At 46.5% G+C, this 22,956-nt stretch overlaps 1 protein-coding gene across 10 annotated transcripts in view; it reads left to right on the forward strand.

Annotated features, from left to right (window-relative positions):
- LOC119014447 (BAH and coiled-coil domain-containing protein 1) overlaps positions 1 to 22,956 on the forward strand; it is a 69,555-nt gene that overhangs the window by 16,628 nt on the left and 29,971 nt on the right. For 9 of the 10 annotated variants that reach the window (XM_037089619.1, XM_037089622.1, XM_037089623.1 and 6 more), the window contains exon 3: positions 18,475 to 18,657. In XM_037089619.1, coding sequence (XP_036945514.1) covers positions 18,475 to 18,657 — 183 coding nt within the window. Of the gene's footprint in view, positions 1 to 12,512; positions 12,783 to 18,474; positions 18,658 to 22,956 lie in introns of those variants that run through there. The other variant, XM_037089625.1, reaches the window with a different exon arrangement.

Consider the following 22,956-nt stretch of genomic DNA (forward strand, 5'->3'; position numbering starts at 1 on the left):
CTGTTTTGCAGTTGAGCGCCGTAAATCATGTCACATTCCCAGCATTTGGGATGACAGTTATGGCAGCGTATCGGCTGTTTCCTCATCAGGCCCTCAGGCCTGAGTTATCTCGCTTTTAACGAGATGGGAGGAAGAGATCGTTGCGGTTTCTTCTGGGGTCAGGAGGTCGGGGAGAAACTTTCGACACAGCGACTGGAATTTTGTTGGGCGCATCACTGCTGGTCACAGATAGGCCCGAGTGTTTCTAGGATTACTCACTGGATTACACAAGAGACCTACACAAGGCATTTTCATTACCAATTATTGTCACGATTAATCACTTAGTCCATAAAATGTACAAATAAATTGTGATAAATTCTCATCACGATGTCCCGGAGCACAAAGTGACGGCTTCAAATCGCTTCTTTTGTCCAACCAACAGTCCAAAACCCAAAGACTCGTCATTTACTGTCATAAATAACAAAGAAAAGCAGCATATTCGCACATTTAGGAAGCTGAATACAACAAATGTTTGATATTTTTGCTCGAAACATGATCGAAACAATCAACTGATGATGAACGATTAAATTATCCTTCTCAACTCTGCCAACCCCCGGAGTTGTTTACCTCTGCCAGGGACGTTGTGTTTTCACCTGTGCACTGAACAGATGGACGAATAAACTGCATTAAAACTGCATACAAAGGTTATCAAGAGATGTGAATGAATAGCAGTTTTGGACATTACAGTGATTGTATGGTGCTGATCCTGTGCAAACGCCAATCCTGGTGCGGCTCTAAAAAGCATGTCGTCTTTGGTGTAAAAGTATCAAACAGCTTCAATGAAGATTTTACAGACTGAGAGAACCCTAACTGAAAACTTCAGGGGATATATTTAGGAGTTCGTCATAATTGTTGCAGCTCTAAATTTCATGCAGGAAGGCTTTCGGAGGTCAGCAGTCATAAATGGACGTGGTCTGGCACGTGTTTGGTTCGTGTGCGGTTGTTAGGGAGCAAAACAGGACACGTGTTTGTTTTATTTTGGTGATGTCCAGGGCTTGTAGCTTCCTGGCTACTGTGTGACCGAGCAGTGAGGTCTGAGGAGAGAAGTGGTCATTACCCCGACCAGAGTCGTCTGTGCACATGGAAACTGGATGGATCAATACCACTGGCATGGAGGAGGTGGAGTAAACTATGCAGCTGCGTGGGAAGGAGAGAAGAGTTTTGCATACTGGAACATGTGATGGTGCTGCAGATGTCGGCTTTTCTGGAGAATTTTATTCAAGCTATGCGGTCCGAGGCTGTATTAACGCCTGTTTTGGAGGGGGTTTGTGTGTGTAAATGTGTGTATCCGCATTTGACAGATCGTCTTTCAGAAAGTGGAACTGCTTTGAGGATCAATACTGACACACTGTCTGCACAAGAACACACACACACACACACACACACACACACGTACACACACACTTTTTACGCCCGCTGTCTCATCTGTCAGTTGACAGAGTTTTCTCCAGCTCTGTGGGTTTTCTTTCCAGCCAAGCAGATGGTGAACATTCAGAATGAAAGCAGATCCTAAGTCTTTTTGGATCTCCATCAATCCGGCAGTCTCTGGGACCATCCTGCGCGGGGCTCAAGTTTCTTGCCACTGACTGAGCCTTTACTGCTCTGCGACCAGGCCGCAGTCGCTGCCTTCCCTTCTGCAGTGCACATATGTCCAGTCTGTGTGCACTGCTTTTAAATCTCACATTTGATCGACGCTCGGAGCTGAAAAGAAGCTGACAGTTGCTCCCATTGCTCCCCAGCAGATACCTTCAAACCCAGCAGGGTGCCTCTGTGCTCTCTTCCCCCCATATCCTCTCCCAGTATGTGGCACCCCTACTGTGTGCGTATAGGAAATGCTGTGAAGAGCTCATTTCCCCCGTCTTCCCTTGTCTGTTTGTCCCGCGTACCTGCAGCAGCCGGCCCTCCTCCCCCAGCCCTCCACCCAGTGTGTTTTTATGTGACAGAATGAGCAGGATTTATTTCAGTGCGCGTGCTTGGACCCTTTAACAGGGCTGGTTTTGAAAGAGCGCCACTTTGAAGCCCGCACCGCTCCTCAACTGTAAGTGATTTTATGAGACGTGTTTTCTGTGCCAGTCAACCAGGCCACCGCGCCACAACCAGACTGGTGGAGAGCAATGGGGATGCCATTCCAGCATACAACCATCTGGAAGAAAGAGGAGCGGAGGAAGTATGCGTACTTGTTCGCATATGTTTGCGTGTGCGTGCATGTGAAGGGGGAGAGGTGGTTAGCGCTGGCTGTGAAAGGAAAGTAAGTTTGGCTTTTCGGAGGAGGCCTCATACTGCCCCGGCCTGCTTCCACTGATTTATGAGCCTGTGAAGGAAATCTCTCATTTGTCACTTTTCATCTCTTTTCTACATTTCATCCTTTTTTTCCCCCTCTCTCTCTCTCTCTCTCTCTCTCTCTCTCTCTCTCTCTCTTCCCCACTCGCTCAGTGGAAGTTTTTCCCGAAATCTTCCACTCGCTCCAAAAGGCTGGAGAGGAAGAGGGAAGAGAAAAAGGAAGGCAGCCAGGAGGGAGCTGCTTTCTTTCACGTATCTGCTTAAACCCTGTTGAACCAATGCCTTGTCTTAGTGGATATGTTTTAGTAAATATTCATAGATGTTGACATGTCAGCGTAATGTATTTTGTTTGTGGTGCGGATGCGTGTCATTAGGCAGTGTATACTTTCTGCCTGTAAATAATTCAAAGCACTTGTTGTGGTGCTGTTGCCGCTGCACTGTGGTTTGAGCGTTACGGTAAAAAAAAAAAAAAAAAAGAAAAACATTTGGACTGAATCCTCCGTAAAAAACACACTCAGGTTTCCTGCTTATACCTGCAAGCCAGTACATTACCACACTGGGGTCACAGTCAGGTCAACTGCAGTCTGGAGCCTGAGCCTGTGTGTGTGTGTGTGTGTGTGTGTGTGCACATGAATGTGCACTAATCATGTGTTTATGCACCGGTGTGCACCTTACTCACTCAGGTGCTAGCTATAAATCTGCCTCACCCTTTCCTGGCCTGCTGAGGACCCAGCAGGGGCGGTTGGGGTTTTTGAGCTTTTTCAAAGCGGGGGAGGAGAGAGGAAAGGGAGGGAGAGGGTAAAGGGTTAGAGGGGAAGAGAGATAAATGAGGGAGGGGGCTTAATGAGAGCCCTGGCTCACATGATTATGGGACTGGCTGATAGAAATCAGGATCTTTCTCAAAGAAGTCAATTAACCCCCTCCCCCTTTCCCTAATTATGCATGGATTGCTCCACTGGCTCTGTACTGATAGGGCTGCTCGGCGCAGCTCAATATGCAGACTCATGCTGCCTCAGTCTACACGAGCTTGTGTGTATTGTGAGAAGCATTCGTCAACCTTTTTTTCTGGAATCTGACGGCAGTCTGCTTGAAACTGAGGCTTTTTCAAAGTCATTAGTTATCCCCAGCCCCCTCATTTTTCTTCTCACCTGTCAAGCTTGGGAGCCAATACCGCACTGAGCCAGGAGGGGGCTCCACCCCAGGAGGCCTCCGGTCATTAGTGCATTAGAAGCTAGATGTGTGGTCAGAGTAAATAATCAGTGTTGTAGAATGTCAACACGACCAGGCGGCTCCTTCACAGCACCCACTGTTGACATAACTGCTCTCTTATCTGAGAAGTGCAAAGCCCAGCCCCACAATAGAAGACTGTGCCAGAACAAATACAGTTAGGAGATAGAAACCGCACACACACACACACACACACACACACACACACACACACACACACACACACACTTACAGTGGCTGCGAGGGAATGTGTCATATGGCACTGCAAGTCAAAGCTGCTGCTGCTGATGCTGGCGTCAATATGGCACAAACAATCCTGAAAACAGTGGGGTGTTTGGATCTTGGTAATCTGGGTAAAGGACCTGCTCTCACTGCTCAACATGGCAAAGACAGAAGGCCGGCCTGGCGGGCATGAGACACGCTTTGCTATCAGTAAATGAGCAGTTTTTAAGCGTCGCTGCTGCAATGACCACTTGAGGGTCTGTGTGAAGTATTCAGGGAGAAAAGCCATGTTTACACACAAAGGACCCCCAATTCTTTGTCCCAGGAACTAGTTTTGTAGGAACTAATGCTGCTCCAAGGCTAACAGCAGTAACTACGCTGTGAATATAAGAACAAATCCCTTTAAAATGTCTTGACTGTCCAGTTATAATTAGAACGATTGTGTTCTTATTGAATATGTATTCTTCACGTCCTTTTCAAAATCATAATCTATGGCCTTTAAATATTAAAAATTGATATATATATATATATATTAAGCTTTAGTTATTGCTTGGATTTTGCAGTTACTACATTTTTTTTACATCACCTTTTCCCTAAAATAGGGCAAGATTAAAAATTTCGAAACATTGTCACAAAATCAATTATTCAATCAATTTCAGTTAATCATATTTACAAACCAATTTTTTACCAAAATTGTAGTTACTGCAATTTGGTTTTGTAGGTCAGAATTGGTTCCCTCGACCTGAGTTTCAGAGATCTGGTAAATTACATCCACTGATGTATGAAAAATGCCACGGCTGTTTTTACAGGTAATTTTTGCACATGACTATACAACAAGAAGAAGTTCCTGTGCTTCTGAAGACCTGAGGGGTTAAAATAATAACCCAAGAACTTGATTTAGATCCTGCTCCCTGCCATGGAAACACACTGAGTTCCTCCAAAGGTTTCGAGCCCTCATGTGAAACTTCCTGCGGCTAAAGGAAGGAAACAAGGGACAGAGGCTAACAGAATGAAAGATGGCAGTGGTTTGCCTTTCAAACCCTTGTTTAAGTACCTGTGTCACATTTGCTATTTTTCTGTGTCAAAACATTTCAGTGAGCTCTCTTCCCTTCATTGCCTCACATCACCCTAATAACTCTTCTTTATTCTCCTTCTCTGTCCCCCCTCTGCCTCCCCCTTTCTCTCCATTATGGCCTCTGCCAGATCTAGAGTAGGTTTGGCTCACACTGGCGTTGTGATAACCTGCTGAAAGCTGTTGCCCTCCCGCGGATACGAGGGCACCCAGCTGAGGTTTCTCGCCGCTGCGTCTCCTCGTGCTTCCTCCCCATGACCCGTTGTCTTCCTTCCCCAGACTCCCCAAATCGTTTCCATGGTCAGGCCTGTCACACGGCGTAGCTCGAGGCTTTCTGGCCCAACGCGTAGGCGCTGACATGTTTTATGGCCGGCAGAGCTAAGCGTATATTAAAGAAAAATAAGAAAAGCCAACATGTGCACTCATAGGCACACTGTTCAAAGTCAGTTTAATGGTTACTCTGGGATGTCGGGTTTTTATTTGAGACCCAAAACACTTGGACCACTTGGAAAATGTATGATTTAAATTTCCATGCTGCTAACATGTATATAGTGGTACTTTTGTGGGCTTTTTTCAGTGAGTGCGTCTGCGTGTGTGTGCGGTGTGTGTGTGTGTGTGGGGGGGGAGATGTGCTACAGCAGCTGCAACACATCTGTTAACTTCGATCAGTTGCTCATAACCCCACAAGGCCTCCCCCCTCCTATGCCGATGCTGAATGCGACCTGCAGACGAATACAGAGCGAGTGAGGGCATGGCACGTGACCGTCCGGCCCGCCCCCACCTGTCCAGCAGACTCGATATGATCACCGCAAAGGAGATAGACGACTGCAATGGTGGCTGTGCAGCCAACCAACCAGACGGACCAGCCATGAGCAGTTGATCAAGATGATATCCCTGCCATCCGTCTCCCTGTTCTGACCTTGAATTGTGCCTCCTCCTACCCCTAGCTGTTAAAGCCTACATCAAGCTAACCAGCTGGGGAAGAGAGGCAAGGCTGTTTTTATGACCGCCCCGCTCTGTGTTACACTTCATCTGCTCATGTTCGGCTGAGGATGACCTTCTCTCCTCTGTGCAGATTGCAGGAAATGCTCCTAATTTTACTCGTCTCTGCTCAAGTGTGTTGCTGCAGATGTTGAGCAGGCCCCGGCAGCAGCATTCCACGGATGACCAGTGTCAGCAGTTGGGAGACATAACTCAACTTTAAAGCCTGAGATTGTCAGATGCGTTTCGTAAAAAGAATTTCACTTGTGTGATTTGGCTGACCTTGTTCGCACTTGAAAGTGTAGGCAGAGGAATAAGGTGGTTATGTGCATGGGCCAGCCCGAGTGCTGTCCTTTGGCTTGGAAGCTTTGCAACAACACAAGTCAAGGAGATGCACCTCTTATACAGTGTGTTCTTTACAAGGTAATATAGTATATTGTTTGGCCTTGGCTACCCAGGTGCTTTCCCTCCCCTTGTCTGTAGGTTATCAGAACAAAACTGCTTGCATTTGTCTTGGCCAACGCTGCAAGAATTAAACATATCTCCTTTGTTCCCCTTGTGAACCAGCAGCAAATTATATTCAGGGCTGCAGAAAGACCTTGGGCTGGCTGGCTGGCTGGCGCGGTGGCTCTCAGCTCCGTTATCTGCACTGTTCTGTCTCTGCGCCTCTGACAGGCTACATCAGACAGAGAGAAGCCAGAGCAGGGAGCTGCCTTCTGTTTCTTTCACACACATCACTCCAGGACTTTATCATATTACGGGCCAATCCGACAGAACTCGGAGGACAACAGCAAAGCAGTCTCTTCAACCACCGGGCCCCTTCACTTCCAGCACTGCTCTCCATGACCTAAAGGAGGCGCCGGGCCACAGATGTAAGAGGGAGGACAAGAACGGGACATTCCGATGAGCCCCAGTTCCCAGTTGAATGTTGGGATGCTGATTTATGGGCGGTTCTGATGGAGGGAGGGGTGAACCTGTGACTCCCCATAAAACAAGACGTTCATTACCCTCCCAGGCCTCGGTATAACTGATGGACGAACAACAGCAGAGAAACAGAGCAGAAGTGGGACGAAGGAGTGGGAGGGAAGAGCGGTTTTTAAAAACCCCAAAAATGAAGAGAAAGTGTTTCCATTTTGAAGCAAGCGGATGACGGCAACTGAGGGAAGAGAGCGAGGTGATGAGGGAGGACAGAAATATGGAGCCGAGCAGTAGGGGAAGGAGGCAGAGTGATGGAGGGATGATGGAGAGGGTGTGAGGACGGAAAGGGAAAACTGAGAAGGGGAATGAGTGATGGGGCTCGAAGGAGCAAAGGGAGACGAGGGGATGAAAGTGAAAAAGGAAAGACAGCAGGCAAAATCTGCCCAATGAATCGAGCTGCGTGCAGATTTATGCGGTGTTGTGGGTATCATTATACATCAACCAGAGGAGATGGGGGGACTCGAGCAATGTGACGCCTATGGGCTTGTGTGTGTGTGTGTGTGTGTGTGTGTGTGTGTGTGTGTGTTTATCTGTGTCTGTATTGCACCGCACTTTTATTCTCCATCCTCACGCTGCTCATGTCTCCTCCAAAGCAAACTGACTTCTGAGTTCGACAGAACACACTTGCCTGTGGTGAGGTAACATCCACCCACATCCACACTCCACTTTTCCATAGCCTATCTATCTAGCTCTGCCGGTTGAGAGAAGAGAGGTTCAGACCACCCAGGACTGGGTAGTCAAAGGGCTTCTTTGATGTGGCACAAGCATATGTGCAGTGCATGGGTGCAATCTCTGCTAAAACACACTCACAAAACACAGTTTTACTGCCTCCTGTGCGGCATCATTACTCCTCGTCACTGGAGCAGTGGGATGCTCAGAACGAGGGAGAGAGTAGAAGAGAGAGGCAGCCACCTCCTGTGCCAGGCGGTGCCAGGCTGAAATACTGGAGCCGTATGGTCACCCTGAGGGAGGGGAAACCTGCCCAGCCTAACCACATCTCAATTAACCAATTAAGTTCAAAAGTTAACAGGGGACTAATTAGAGAGAATAGTGCTGAGCACTTGTTTTAATCTGTCTTTTTCCCACTACCAGGCATGTCTGTGTCCGTGACCTGGCTGGCTGAGCTCTGGCTGCGTCGGCAGAAACATGGCACGCAAGCCGGTGTTAGTCACCCATCCATTCCCATGGCCAGAACATAAAACCAATGGATTTAGACAGATCAGTCATCAGCTGTAAAACAAACCAGACCCCGAAACATTCCTTGTGATGTTTTCCAGTGGAACAGGAGAACCATGAAAATCCCGTATTTGAATCTGGAGATTGAGAGAAGGTCCAAAAGTGGAGGACGGTTTTTAGTCATATCTAACGTGGCTATTTCCTGCTCGCCCCCTCGTATTTGGCCCTGCAGATGGGTTTTAATGGATGCCAAATGGGAGGTTTAGTGCCTCACTATTGGCCTGTTCGAGTCTCCTTTTAACACCATCACATTAAATGACTTGTGTTTAGGACTTGAGGCTACGGCGTGCTCCTCTCGTTGACAATATGCCTCAGGCAGAAAGTGTTTGTAACTTACCACTAAAAGTACACATTTTATCCCTGTGTTCAGCAGGAGGAGGGGGGTTGTTATATTGGCTGCTCCCACCAATAAAAGATATGTGGGCTCTATGACACAATTGTAGCGGGGCTGCTTTGAGCCCCGGAGCCAAATGCAGTGTGTTTGGAATCGGGCTGACAGCTAGATAGAGAGAGAGAGGTGAGAAATCCCTCTTTGACTCTACTCGTTTTCCAGCGAGGATTTCTTTGTGCTGTGATTTTTTTTCGGGGGGCTTTATTTGAAGGCCGTGACAATTTAAGTTCCTGCATGGTTGATTAGCTGTGTGCGCATGTGTTCCTGCGTGTGTGTGTGAATGAGGAAGAGGGTGAGAGAACTCTTGGATGTCAGGATGCAGTTTGAGGGGTGAAGGACTCCCCTGTTGTATGCGAGGCCCTAGAGGATTCCTCCCCCTTTCCTCTCTTCCTCCTCCTTCCTTCTTCAACCCCCCTTCACATTCATCTCTTCCTCTGTGAGATCCACAATGCTGGGAAGAAATGTGTCATTAACAGGGGAGACCAAAATAATGTTTATGGGCTCAAGCAGCACTGAAATCATTTTCCATATCAGTGCAACTGCATGGGCCCTGTGGGGGAGTAAATCTGATTTTCTCCTCCCTGTGCCAATGGGAAACATCATGGGAAAGAAAACAGATTGGATTGTTAGAGAGATGGCCTGACGCAGCTGTGGGCGGCTCTTTTTGTGTTTGGGTGTGTTGCTGTGTGTGTGTGTGTGTGTGTGTGTGTGTGTGTGTGTGTGTGTGTGTGTGTGTAACATGCACGTATGTGTGTGCATCAGGAGGACAGAAGAGACAATTATGGAGAGAAAGAGAAAGAGAGAAAGCAAAATAAAAAATTGCGGATGTTTAGCATGCATGCGTGGATGAGAGAATGAGACGGATGAGCCCCACTATGGTAATCGCAATTTCACGCCTCAGGAATAAAGAGCCTGAACGCAGCAAACGGCCCTGAAACGCTCTCATGTAACAATGGGTCAGTTAACAAGCACACTCACCAAAGTTTGGACAGATAACAAATGGTTCTCCTTGAGGAGTGTGTGGCTGCCCTGTATACAAAGAACAAAGTGTGTCTGGCCATGCAAGCACTCAGCAAAATGTCAGGCCTTTATTGGCCATTTCATAAGAAACACTAGCATTTAATCTGAACCAAGAGACAAAAAAGCAATTGCTTTAGTCGGTCGCGTGGAGGGGGATTTAATAAAGTAAAATGCTGATGGAAATAACAAGGAGGTGCTTGGAGAGAAAACACTCCATAATGAGAGTCCAGTCCAAGGAAAACTGAGTTGGTCTGGTGTAATGTGCACTTCCTGTTACATCATGAACGTTTAAGTTCTCAGAGAAAGGATAGAATGGGAGGAACTGAAGGCAGCGTTTGGTAATTTTGTGTTTTGACATTGCTTTTCTTGTTAAATCCGTGTTGTGGGAGTAGGGAATGCAAGTGTGCATGTGTGGGTGGGTGTAAAAGGAAGGTAATGGGCCTTGAGCTCATTTGTCCTGGCCTGGTCCTGCTGTTGTTTCGAATCTGTCCTCCCACCTTCTGTGTCCCAGCCTGGAATGTCTGCTTGTTGTCCACAGATGAGGCCTGTGACTCAGCAAACTACTGCACGTTCACATGGATCATAGCAAGTACACCTAAACAATGGTGGACAGAACTTGTTCTGGGCTGGCGTTAGGGCTGGTTCGGAGTTGGTTCAACCTGCAAGCCTTTTAATAACCGCTTTTCTTTTCCACGGGCATGAGAGTTACTCGACAGCCACATCATTCAGTCACTGTCTAAGAATGTATCCAATTTCCCAGCATTGCTAGGAACAACTATGGCGGACAACATCGACTTTTTCCCAGTGTTGTTCCTGGCTTTGCATGCCTACATTGGCATCCAAACATGACTGGTCATCGGACCAACTTTGCTTTGATTTGGTGTCCATAATGACAGTCTTTTGTTTACCTGTAGATAAGTCAGCACATGGTACACTTGCACATCATTCAAGGAGTTTCTTTTTCCTCTTCTACAGCCATTTTGTCATCCCATCGCCATTTTTCTGCCTGAATATCCATCTAGATTGGTTAGTAGATTGTAGTTAGCTGGCTACAAACAACCATTGCACAATGCAATTGTAAACAGCACTGAAGAGGACATTTCTTTTAAATGTCCAGTTTAGATCGATAGTTTAGGTCGATTGTTGGGTCTCATCTCCAGCTCGGGTGGCCCACCAAGCGGCAATACTTGACAAGTATTTGACAAGCTGGTGATGGGACTCAACAATCAACTGTCTTACAAGTTGGACCTTATAATGTCATAGACTCAAGGCAAGCAGGTAGCCCTGTTGTAATGGAAAATCAAACAGTGTCTATTGAAATGGGTTATAGGTCCAGTTTCCTACTGGTACACTGCCCTGTGCTATACCCATAGTCCCTTCCCCCTTACCCCAGCATCTTCTTCCCCTGTAACCTTCATCCACAACCCTTCAGCTAGCTCTTGCTTTGACACTCAGAGGTTTTACTGTCTCTTGAACGACACACTTCCTGTCCACTCTTCAGCAAACAACTGCACCGGTGCTGTGTGTCCAGCCGGTTATTTACAGTGCCCATAAAACGCCTCTTCAGCAGGAACTCTTCCAGACGTAGCTATCTCTTCCTGTTGGCCAGCCCCTGCCCCGTTACACCACTGTTGGCACAGCAGTGATCTGATTAGAATCGGAGCCCCTTTGTGACGATAAACTTCTATGAAAAGGAGGCTTGATGAATGATTAATTTCAGTAGAACTGAGGTAGAATACCTCTTAAAGGAGGCCGGTCAGGAAGTGCCTCATGTGATACCTGCTCTGTCTTGTCAAGAAAGCTGATGTTCTTGCAGACCGTTGTACAAATTGTAAAAGAAGGTGAGGAGAATAGATAATAGATGAAAGGAAACATATATTGGTGGGATGCTCTTTGACATCACTCTCTTCACTTACAAGAGCAAAATATCCCTCAGAGACATTGTCTTCTATCAGTTCTGTCTGTTTTCTATGTAGCATCACGGCCCGTGAAGATCCGTTGTTGTTTGCAGGCTTCCTGCCAAGCCAGGACGAGCCAGTTGGACTAATTTGTTTAGGATTAGAATCTCTTATCCCTATCATGTCAACTTGTGTATTGTATAAACAGCTGGGGTGCAGTGGGCGGGGATGCTTCAGCTGACCTCCCCTAGCCAATATTATTTGCATAGCACTTCTGCAAAAACGAAAAAAAAAAAGAAAAGAAAAATCCCAGATTCCCTTTTACACTGCCATCGCTTCAATCGCGAGTGAGTGGCTGACCACAAAGCCACTCTGCAAACACAGTCTGTCAACTTCAGCGAGACGACCACCATACGCACACACAATCGCACACACAGAGGCTCGCATATGCTCGACAACACACACTCACACACACACTCCCACACACTCTCTGCTGCTCTTGCGCTCTCGAACTTTCTCACAGTTCCTCACACCCTTATCTACACTTGCAGTCTAAACTCTCGCCCCTTACCCCTCCTCTGGATGTTGCCCTGTAGTGCAGACAGTCTTTCTCACTCTCCTCCTCCATCCATTCGTCCAACTGCTTCTCCCGCTCCCTTTCCACTTCTCCCACCCCCGCGCTGACCACATCCACTAAACTCACTCCACAGGCACGCAGTGTGGAGAGTGTCGGAGGCGTGCGCTGCTGGCACTTTCCCCCACCCCTGCACTGGGCCCAGCTCCAGGACCGGACCGCCTGCTTTCTCTCTCTTTCTGTCTCTCTCTCTCTCTCGCTTCAGTATGCTTCTCGTCAGACGAGCCTCTGACTACAGCTGTAGAAGGGGCCGACTCCCTCAACCCCACCATAAAACCACCCACCAACCCCCAAAAAAACTCAAAATCAGGGCGGGAGTTTATAAAGCAGGGGGGCAAACAACTTTAGAAAAAAAAAACCTTCTGCTACAGTTGTTTCTGAAAGTGAGGAGGAATTTGGCTACCAGTTCTGCTAATGTTTTCAAGATGACTTTGACTGTTTGAAGGAAATCCCCCCTCTTTAGTAGCCATTTGAAATTCCTTCTGCGTTTTATTGTGAGGAAGTAGGCGCTGGGTTAGTCAGCGGCCCTCCAGGGTAGCGTGTACAGTCTGTCTGGGGCTGCTGGTGTGTACAGTTGCCCAGTCCAATACAGCTTCCCTTCTGCGTTACTAGACAGGGTCAGAAAACTTAGTAATGTGTTTATGAGTGAATATGTGTGTGGAAAGTCTGGCTGGCTTCGTCTTGGGCGTCTGAATTCTTGGGCAGAGCATGGATTTACATCGGTAGGAAAGTCTGATGAGGAAGACGCTGAAGTGGGAGTGATACTCTCACCGACAGACACGCCGCTCAATATGTTTTCACTTGGTAAGTTAACATTCATACGTCTATCGCTTTAGTCTTTACTCCTCAGGCCACATAAACAAAGAAGATCTTAATAGATTTGAAGAGAAACAACATGTCTGAAATTGGTAATCTCAGTCTAATGTTACCAACACAAGGTCTGTTATTTTGTCTTGCCATGTCAGAGTCAAAGCACTGCCAGTAACAACGTCTTTGACTTTATTTTAAGCAGCTCTTGGAAAAAAGAGAATGTTTCTTGTTCTCCCTTTGATCATCTAACTCTTGCTGATATTGATTTAATTTATTTGAGACAAGGAGGAAGGGGATGTGCGTTTTGTCTCAGGACATGACAGAGCGGGATAGTATGCGAGCTGAAATCATTCAGCTACGGAGCCTGGCTGCCACATGGCACTGACCGCTGAGTGTGCAGCCCCAGCCAGCCTTTTTTTTCATTCACTCTTTCTGCGATAGGAGGTGTGTGCATGCATGTGTTTCCATCTCTTGTGGCATTTCTTCCTCGTCTTCTTCTCCTTCTTCTTCTTCTTCTTCTACTTCTACTTGCTGATCACTGAGCTGTGGAGAACAGGTTGATGCAGTCACACCTGCAATTCTCCCTCTATCTCCCTTCTTCTCTTGTCACCATCACTCTCATTTCTCGTTGTCTGCCTGGTGTCCTTGTCTAGACGACACGTCCATCCGTCCCTTCAGGCTGCCGTCTGCAGATAAGACGGAGAGCTCCAGACTACCTTGGCTCACTTTTCAAGAGCAGACAGGGAAATATGATGCACGGTGAAGTAATTGCACATTATCTCCTCTTAGACAATGGGCATAGTCGTCGATCTACGCTCGCATGTGTGTGTGTGCTTGCGTGTCCAGGCACACACATGCGTGTGAATGGGTGTGTATTTCTCCAGGAGGAAATTTTGATCTGATTCCCAGCATTCAAAAGAACAACGTGTTGTGGGCGGGTGCTTGTTGTCAGCTTTTTTTTTTTCTTACCATCACTGCTTGGCCCACAGTTAGATGAATCCCTTTACATCCTATTATTGTATAATTCCTTGTTAAGATGCCAAACAGCACGCCCCGGAGTTACATTAATGGATAGAGGCGCTCATCGGAGCAGATTAGTGACCCAAGCAGGGCAAAGATTATGACTCCTCCCTCCTCGCAGTCGAACAAATTAAACCTGATTAAATTTGGCAGAAAGGTGTGTGTGTGTGCATGTTTGTATGGGTTGGGTTTCAAAGGTAGGTTTGGAGGGCCGCTGTTGCTGAGCAGCACACTGACCAACTGCATCTGCCCACTGCTGTTGTAATGGCGAGCGTTCAGCCTCCTTGCCTCAAACGCTGTTTCTCTTTCGTTCCCATGACAACTAGGTCTTCATCCTCCCTGCTCCGCCTCCCCGCCTGCTGCTCACTCTGTGCCGTCCACGGGGGCCTCCGCCTGGGCCCCCATTTACTGTGTGTGCATGCATGTGCACAAACTGGACTCCTTCACCCTACTCCACCCACACAGGAGCGTGGGTGGAGTAGCGCCAGTTAACACCTCCACCTCCAGAGCCTTTTGGATATTTGTTTGTTTGTTCCTGCATTTTTTTTGTTTTTGTTTTTTGTTTTATGCGTCTGAATATGACTGTGTGAGTGAGGGTGTCAGAGTGGGATGTATAGATGTCAGGCAGGGAGGTGGTGCTCCCCCATCCCAATGCTCCCCTCCACTCTAATTCTCTAATAGGATTAATCTCCATCGCTGTCAGGGATCGGCGCCGATTAGGATGCACATGACCCGATTTTCTTAAGAGCCCATACAAGTGCACTGCTGGCACTACTTAAGAGCTGGAGAAATAAATATACAGGGTTTAAAATAAAAAACACGCAGGCAGAGAAAACACACAACTTTTACAAAGAGCTGGTGTTGTGGTGGCAGGCTCCCTGGATCCATGTTGCTATTTAATAAGCTGCTAAATAAACAGTTATGGTGACTCCAGCGCCGGTGCTGTCATTCCTGGGACCTTCGCTCCACTTGTTCTGAACTGCTGTGGTTGGCACCCAAACTGCAAACACGGAGGCAGACCGGCCCACTTTTACAACCTGTGTGTTTTCTCACCGACACCTCTGATTCATTAGTGTTCAAATGAGTTTAGGGAGGGCGACCATGTTAGATTTCTTGGCGTGGTATGATGAGGTCTGAGCAAACTGTGTATTTTTCAGCAGGAGCTACACAGCAGACATAACACAGATGGAGGGGTCCTTTATGGTGTGACAGGCTGTGGAGACAGAGGTGAAGGCCACTGCATTGACATTCTGTACCTACTACGGCTCCAGGTACCGACCCTATGGCCAAACTGGATCCCTGAGATCTAGTCGTGTTGTGGGAAGTGCTTCGCTTATGAGGTTATAAGTTATTCGTTCAATCCCCTTCTCCCCTAACATCAGCTTAAACTTCAAAGATCTCCTTGCCTGACATCCAGACATCCCCTTTTTATGTGCTGTCCCTCTCCTCTCCTTGTCTTTCTGGCAGAGGCTCTCTCCTCTCGTGGTGTGTGAAGAGGGGCTTCGCGGCATCTCTCTGTCACTCTCTCTGTCTCTCTCACCCCTTTCTCTCTCTCTCTCTCTCTCTCTCTCTCTGGGGTGAGGCTGTTAATAATGCAGGAGGATTAGCTGATTTATGTGAGCCGGAGGCACTGAGGAAAGCTGGGGTTTCTCGGGGCGACAGGCAGAAAGAGAGGGGCTGGTGAGTGTGCAGTGTGGAGGGCGGTGCCATACAGGAGCCCTGGGTGTCTGGGTGATGGGGACTGGATGTCGGCCTAACGGGCGCGCTGGCCACAATCCTTACAGTCCACAGAGCTCTGTTAGGAGGTCTCTGCAGGGTCAGGGGTGATGGGAGATGGCAGCGGCAGTGGCATGTACTATGATGCTATAGCAGGCTTTACTGAGTAGCGTTCTTCTGAAGTCTTCCTTGGCATTTCAAATGCTTGTAATGGTAAATTAACTTCTCCCATTGTTTGTTTGCATGTGTTCTGTGTTTTATCCCGCTGGCGCAACGGCAACCAGATCACTTTGCTTTCTCCTCAGAGTAACAGCTACTAAAAACACGGAACAGAAGAGTTTATTCATTCACTTAGTCTATAATGGAGATTAGAAAGCAGACAGAAATGGTGCCAGACTGCCAACATGGATGTATTGTCGATGAGGTTTCATTTCACCTGTAGATTTTGTGCCTGGCGGCTGACAGAACTGGATAGTGAACGTGACATTTATGGGGAACAAATCTAAATGTTGATTCATTATACTATTGCCATTTATGTTGTGCATCTACTTTTACTTCATGATGATGATGATTTAAACAAAATAAATTGTTTACTGTCAGTTTAAAAAGTATTTTTATGGCAAGGGCCTCATTTGGAAAATGTACTTTCAATCAACTTAAGTATGTCTTAAGAAGAAAACCTCGTGTAAGTGGTGATCGGCCCCTAAAGCCTTACTTTGACCTGGAAAGTCTAAAATTGATGTAAGTGATTTTCCTGCTGGTTATGCAGGGGCATTGCACCCAAAACCTTTGGTGAACTTTGAATGAGCTTTGTGAACAATGTGCAGCAGTGACACACTCCCAACCTGCATGTCTGGCTTTGTCACCTCACTATTTATACCACTGAATCTTTCGTGTTGCCTGGCTTCAGTATCCTCTGTGGTATCGCTGGGATCTTGTCTCCCAGAAAGTTTGATTTTGTCCGTTGGTCCATGGTTCTTTCTTTACTAAACCCTGACTATTACTGTCATGAAGCTCCATGTTTCCTATTGTTTCAGACAATCCATTAACAATAATGAAACATTCCACAAACAACAAAAAACACCATCAATAATAACCATCACTGAAACAAGGAACATAACACACCCTTCTTTTTAGAGTTCCTCCTGTGGCTGGATTTCAGAGGCTAATTTGTGTTGCAGCTATAAATGTGCCAGTGAAATACAAAGCAGTCTGTAATTGCTTTCCTATGAGTTTGTGACAGTGTGTCATGTGAGCACACACACACACACACACACACACACACACACACACACACACACACACACACAGTTGGTTGGTTTTAAGGTAGTTTTCGAGGTAAAGCTCTGTGAGGTTGAGGATTGTGGGGGATTTCCACCTGTCTGGAGCTGTGGTGCAAAGTTTGACGGCACGGTGTGTCTGGATGTGTGCGAATGCATGCCCGTTCCTATTTCTGCGTGGGAAGTGAACGTGTGTGTGTGTGTGTGTGTGTGTGTGTGTGTGTGTGTGTGTGTGTGTGTGTGTGCCTCTGCATGCTCCTGTGCTCTGGCCCATGAGCCATAGGCTATTCTGTGCAGACGGATGGGTTTATCCCTGCTGTCTGCCCAGCGGATGTGCTCACTCACTGCCTGGCTGATTAAGACTTCCACACAATTGTTCTCACACTCCCAGAAAAGGATCGATTCATGTTCGGACTGATTCGTGCTAAAGGAAAATCAAATCAAACAGCGTTCTTCATTAGATCGGCTCGTCATGAGAGGCTAATAATGAATTTTTACCATGTCGCTCTCCCCTCCGTTTTCCTAGCTTGCCCTGCATGGCACAATGTATGCTGCACCGATGTGTGTGTTTGTGCAAGTGTGCTCTCATCCAGGCATCTTCATACATATGCATGAGACTTCATGGCAGTGTGACTTGGGGGAAATGAATGTGCAAAGAGCCGGGCACCCGGGCCCCTCGCTCAAGTGCACTGGCGGGCGCGTAATGGGAATGTAATTTAAGCAGTGGTTAATCAGTGTGTTTTCTCCGACTTGCCCAGCAATGCATAATAGACAATCAGCCCCCAGTCACACGGGCGTTGCTACGAATGGTCAATTACTCATCATAGTCTTGTTAAACACACAGTTCAGCCAGCCAGGGACAGATTGCTCTGCTGGTGCCATCATTATGGTAAAGAACAAAGCAAAGCAATGCTATGTGTCTGAAAGAAAGAGGGACAAAGGGGGAGAAAATAGAGACAATGAGGGAAGAAGCATGCACATAGTGTATGTCTGCTCAGTGAGATGGGACTGGGAGAGGAGAGGAGGAGTGACAAGGTTGGGGGGGGGCAGTGAAGAAAAAGGAGAAAAATGCCGAAACACAACCGAAGAAGAAAGCAGGAGAAAAACGGGCTGTCAGAGTCACACGGCGAGAGAGAAAGAGGAAGAATGAAAGAAAGCGAGACAGAGAGGGTGAGGTGAAATGGAGCAGAGCCATAAGAGAGATTGAGGGCATGAAAGTGAGAGATGGAGAGCATAAGATAATGGAGGGAGGGAGAGAAATTGAGAAAGGGACACTGGGGAGCGGGAGCAAAAGTGTGTGAGAGTGAGAGGGAGAGAGCCTGAGAAAGTGTGTACTCAGCTGTGAGATGAGACCTCTGTCTGCCCATAGGGAGAGGCAGTGTGAGGGGAGAGGAGACGAGGGGAGAGAGGACTCTGCTGTCAGTGAGGGGGAGGAGAGTCTCACACTCTTCTTCCTCACACACACACACACACACACACCCACACTCACTCATTCACCCTCTCCCCAGGGCAGCGATCAAATCTGCCTGGCTTAATGATTCACCTAGAGGACCCAGTGGGCTCCATCCTTTTACATCTTGATCTGATTGCAGTTTTCTTTTTGGTCACAGTGTACTCATCTGACGCTAACCATGTTCTCTCTGCTTACCTTTGTCCCTGTGGGAATGCAGGCAGTGGATTGATGGGCAATTCCTCCGCCTCCTTCATGGGGACCTTCCTGGCCAGTAGTCTGGGCACCCCCCCTTCCCACCCGTCTCACCCTTCCCGGCCGCCCTCCTCGCCCTCCTCACCCTCCTTCCGGGGTGGACCCCACTCCAGCGCCTCTCAAATCTGGTTCCCCCATTCGCATGAAGGTACCTCAGATCACACACAAATACACGCCCACAGCCTCACCCTGCTCATTGTCTGGATGAGGATATTCATATCTTGACAGTATTGGGAACGGAGCTTTGCGGGGTGTATTGTTACTCTGATACTGTGTATTTATAGTGCTGTGTTAGGTTTCTACGGAAGCATGGCTTGTAATCATCCAGCAAGCGCCAGCCTCCGGGCCTTTTATTTGTGCACTAGAAATAGGCATAAGCCCAGCGAGTTTGGGGATGGATCACTGTGCCATGGTTTCTGGATGGGGACACAGGGGTTAAAAGTTCATCCGAGGAATCTTGCGGTATTCGGTTCACGTCAGCAGGAATGTCACTCAAGGCTCTCTGAAGCAGCAGGCGCAGTAAAAAGCTGCAGTGATTGCAGAGCGTTCAGCCGGTGTCACGGTTTAATAGGGTGGTTCCCACCCAACGCTACATACACGCACCGTCAGGAAAATATAAACACACACACTTAGTTCAACACCTCACATTTCTGCTGCGAAGATAGAGCTGGGAAGTCATACAAGGACAGAGAGATTAATCTACGAGGGTATTTTCGGGAATTCAACAGCTAAGGATGACACACAAATGTAAAACTTATCCAATACCACCCGCCGATGTATTAGCGCTAGGTCTGCTTTCCTGTGACTCCACGTCTGTCACTTTTTTTTGCATTTACATGCTCGTAATCTTTTGCTAATTACACGACACGATACCATCTAGTGAACCGCACTTTTGAAGTTGACGGACTCTTGTTGTTTCGGCCCACTCGCGTTTTATTCATTTATTTTCTAAGAATAGCCCAGCTGTTAGTCCATGGGGGGACGCCAGTGGGGAGTGTTTGTTATTTGTGGTCACTGATCAGCGGCGCCCCAGTTGCGTGATGTGTGGCTGCGGCTGATTGGGTTTAGTGCAGCTGAGATGCTGTGTGCGTGTGTGTTTTGTTTTGGAGTGCGTTAAGCCATTGGATGCCTCCAAGCCACTACCCCCCCCACCCCCCCCACCTCGCTCTCATGTCATGGCCACCAGGGGTTGAGTCAGTGGACAGCTGCTACAGCGCCGAGACTCCTTCAAATAAACAGTGAGACAGGACGAATAAATTGGGAGACGAGATATCAACTCCAGCATCAGAACGGTCTGAAACGTTTTCCCTCAGAGCTCATTTAGTAATCATATGTGTTTCTTTTACCTTATAGTTTCGGGGTTTCATTGTCAAAGATTTTCTTCTTGTGGAAAAGTAGAATAATATTAATAAGAGTGATGATGATAATGCCAAGCCTAATAAAAGTAATGGAGGTGATTATGACTGGGATTATTACTCAGTTGGCAATGGAGGCCATTATCTCTATTGCAGTTTAATTGCATATAACGCACTAAGAGCATGATTGAATCCAGACTGTTCATCAACCACATTCAGCTGTTCCCTCCTCAAGATAATTGCATATTGTCTTTTTCCTGTTTTGCATAAAAAGCAAGTCATCAAAATGAGCGGCACAATTACCCAGACTCTCGCCTCCTCTCTCCGGGTGTCAGCAGAACCCCACCAGCAGCGGAGCAGGCACTGATTCGAGTGTGCGAGTGTCGGCACATTAGTGTGTCACTTGTAACCTTAAAGATATTCTCTGGATTTGTCTTTCTTTCTTTCTTTTTTTTTTCTTTTTTTAATGGCTGCGTGCATGCAAATCGAAGCACAGCAGCTCAAATTTGTATTCGAAGATTATTGTATGATCCAGATGTGTCTGGCATATACCTGTCATGGGGCAGCATGTCTTTGTCTTGGATGTTGCTCTGTCATGGCGTAAAGAGCCCAAATCCAGCATGCAGCATTTTTCACTTGCTAACCAGTCACTTAGATAAACAGTGTTTATCTTACTTTTATTAGGTGAGTCAATTAAGAACAAAGTCTTCTTATTCATGCAATTACCAAAGACTTGAACAGTGATAATAATTAGAAAGCACTTAGGGAGCACCTGCAAGTCTGCTCAGTCCTCTCTGAATGTTTCATCTTAGGTGAAGAAATGTTTAATCATCATTTGAATGTACACCTGCAACAGAAAGGTGTAGGAAGTATTCAGATCCTTAGTTTGACAAATACTGAAAAAAACACTGTTTAAGTTAAAGGGGCACGCTATTGTTTTGGAAAAGAAATTCAGAAAGTTACTGTTTAAATATTGATGAGGTAATAATGCAAACTTAGCAACCAGTCTTCCATGACTGTTTAAATGTAATTTAAATATAATATAAATATGTTGTTAAAAGCAGTCAATGCAGAACATTTGGCATCTGTGACTGCTGTGCTGTTATTTATTACATCAATACATTATTATTGCTCTAGCATTTTACTGGTGTGGTCGTTTGAGGTGAAGCTCATTTTTAAATATTTTCTATCGACTAGTGATCTTTATGGATTAATCTGCTTATTTTCCTTCAGTCTTGATTGTTTGGTTTGTGAAAATCCCCAAGTTATACCTTGACAATGCTTGTTTTGTTAAGTCAAAGTCCAAATAAATATAAAATAACATTAAGATTATTTAAATAATTATAAAAGAAATGCTGCTATTTTTTTACATTTGGGAGTTGTTGCCATTGAATGTTCCATTAATCTACTGATCATTTCAGATGTACTTGCGTAAACTGTTAATGTGGTTTAATTCATAGCACAACATCAAGATCTTGATGTGTAAAGTAACAAGTGACTAAAGCTGGTCAGATAAATGCAGTCAAGAGCAATATTTTTCTCCAAGATGTGGTAGAGTAGAAGAGTTGGAAACTCATAATGTAGTTAGTTACCATCCACCCCTGCATAACCATTAATAGACAATCAAATCAAATGATCCATATGGCTGATATTCTTTAATCCAGTAAGTGCAGAAGTGCACGAGAAAAAAAATGTAAGAAAAAAAACAAAAACAGTGTTTCCCTTTAGATGAATCTGAATCTGAGGAAACCAGGAAACCTTTCAATCCAATTTGGAAAGAGCTGTCTAGCCTTAGTTTCTGGGGATTGAAGGCCAAATACGGGAGAAAAAGATGTGTTTTCAATTGAATCCACATTAGTGTAGACATAGTGTGAGTATGTTTACAGAGACCCAGTTAAGTCATGCATGCAGACCACATTTCTATCGGGAGCGTGATCGACAAACCATTAGCTGAGTGACACGTTAAGCAAACCTATAAATAACATCACCACATAACAGTGGTGGCGTGAGGCCTGCGGATCAGGCTAACTCTGGCTGCAATTCTGGTTACAGAATAGTCTTGTGTTTACTTTTGTTTGAAGATTTATTGTGCTGGGAAAAGGAAAAGTGTGCACGGTCGTACAAATGCCGAGATATTTCTGCGGGGTGACAGCGCCAAGAACCGAACCCATTAGTGGCTTTCATGATGTCAGAGGGTAGCACGGATTAAAAGGGGGTTTTTGTTTCAGATTCTCCCTTCAGATTGATTGCCAAATACAGTAACAGCCATTGTGCTGCAACCACGCACTGGGATTGTCTGTTGTTCATTTGCTGAAGGAGAGACGTGGAGCTCGCTGACACAGAGGCAGGCAGAGAGGGGCGGCAGTGTACGACAGAGACAGATGCGCCGTAGTGACTGTTTCAATAAATGTGATGTAAAATGTTTTTTCATAACACCTGGGAAAATGGATTAGGCCCCTCTGAGCTTTTGAAAGATTTATTTTCATGTTTGAATGAACCCCGGCTGAATCAACTGAGTGGAAAAAAAAAAAGAAAAATGGACCAGAGGAAAAAAAAAAAAGAAAAAACCTGCGGGCTCCTCACAGGCCCGAGGCCAGCTGGCTGCGGTCCAAATGACTTCTTACGTTATGCCAAAAACAATCGCAGTCTCATATCTCTGTCAACACATATAGACACGCGCACACACGCGCACGATTGCCCGCACACACCTGTCTAATCCACTTCTGTTTGATACGCCTTTCCAAGCCTATCTTCAGTTGTCCATCTTCTCCTTCTGTTAGCAGTTGCTAGCTTTTTCCTTTTGTGGGATTTAAGCTGCACCCCCACCTCTCCTCTCTTCCATACTCCTGCCTCTTTCTTCTCTCTCTCTTTCTCGTGCCAGCCTGCATCCCTTCCTTTCAATTAGTCAAACCTGAAGAGATCCACCACTGCGCTGCCCCTCCTCCGCCAAACCCCTCCTCCTCCCTCTCTGTGTCTTGATGGTTCTGTCACTTTTTCTCAATTAGCGGACCTGACAGGCAGCTAAGCTTGCTCCTCCTCTCCTCCCGGTCTTCCTCTGCCATACTCTCTCACTCTGTCCTTCTATCGTTCTA

This window comes from Acanthopagrus latus, chromosome 23 (genome assembly GCF_904848185.1).
Source record: "Acanthopagrus latus isolate v.2019 chromosome 23, fAcaLat1.1, whole genome shotgun sequence".
NCBI classification, from domain to species: domain Eukaryota; kingdom Metazoa; phylum Chordata; class Actinopteri; order Spariformes; family Sparidae; genus Acanthopagrus; species Acanthopagrus latus.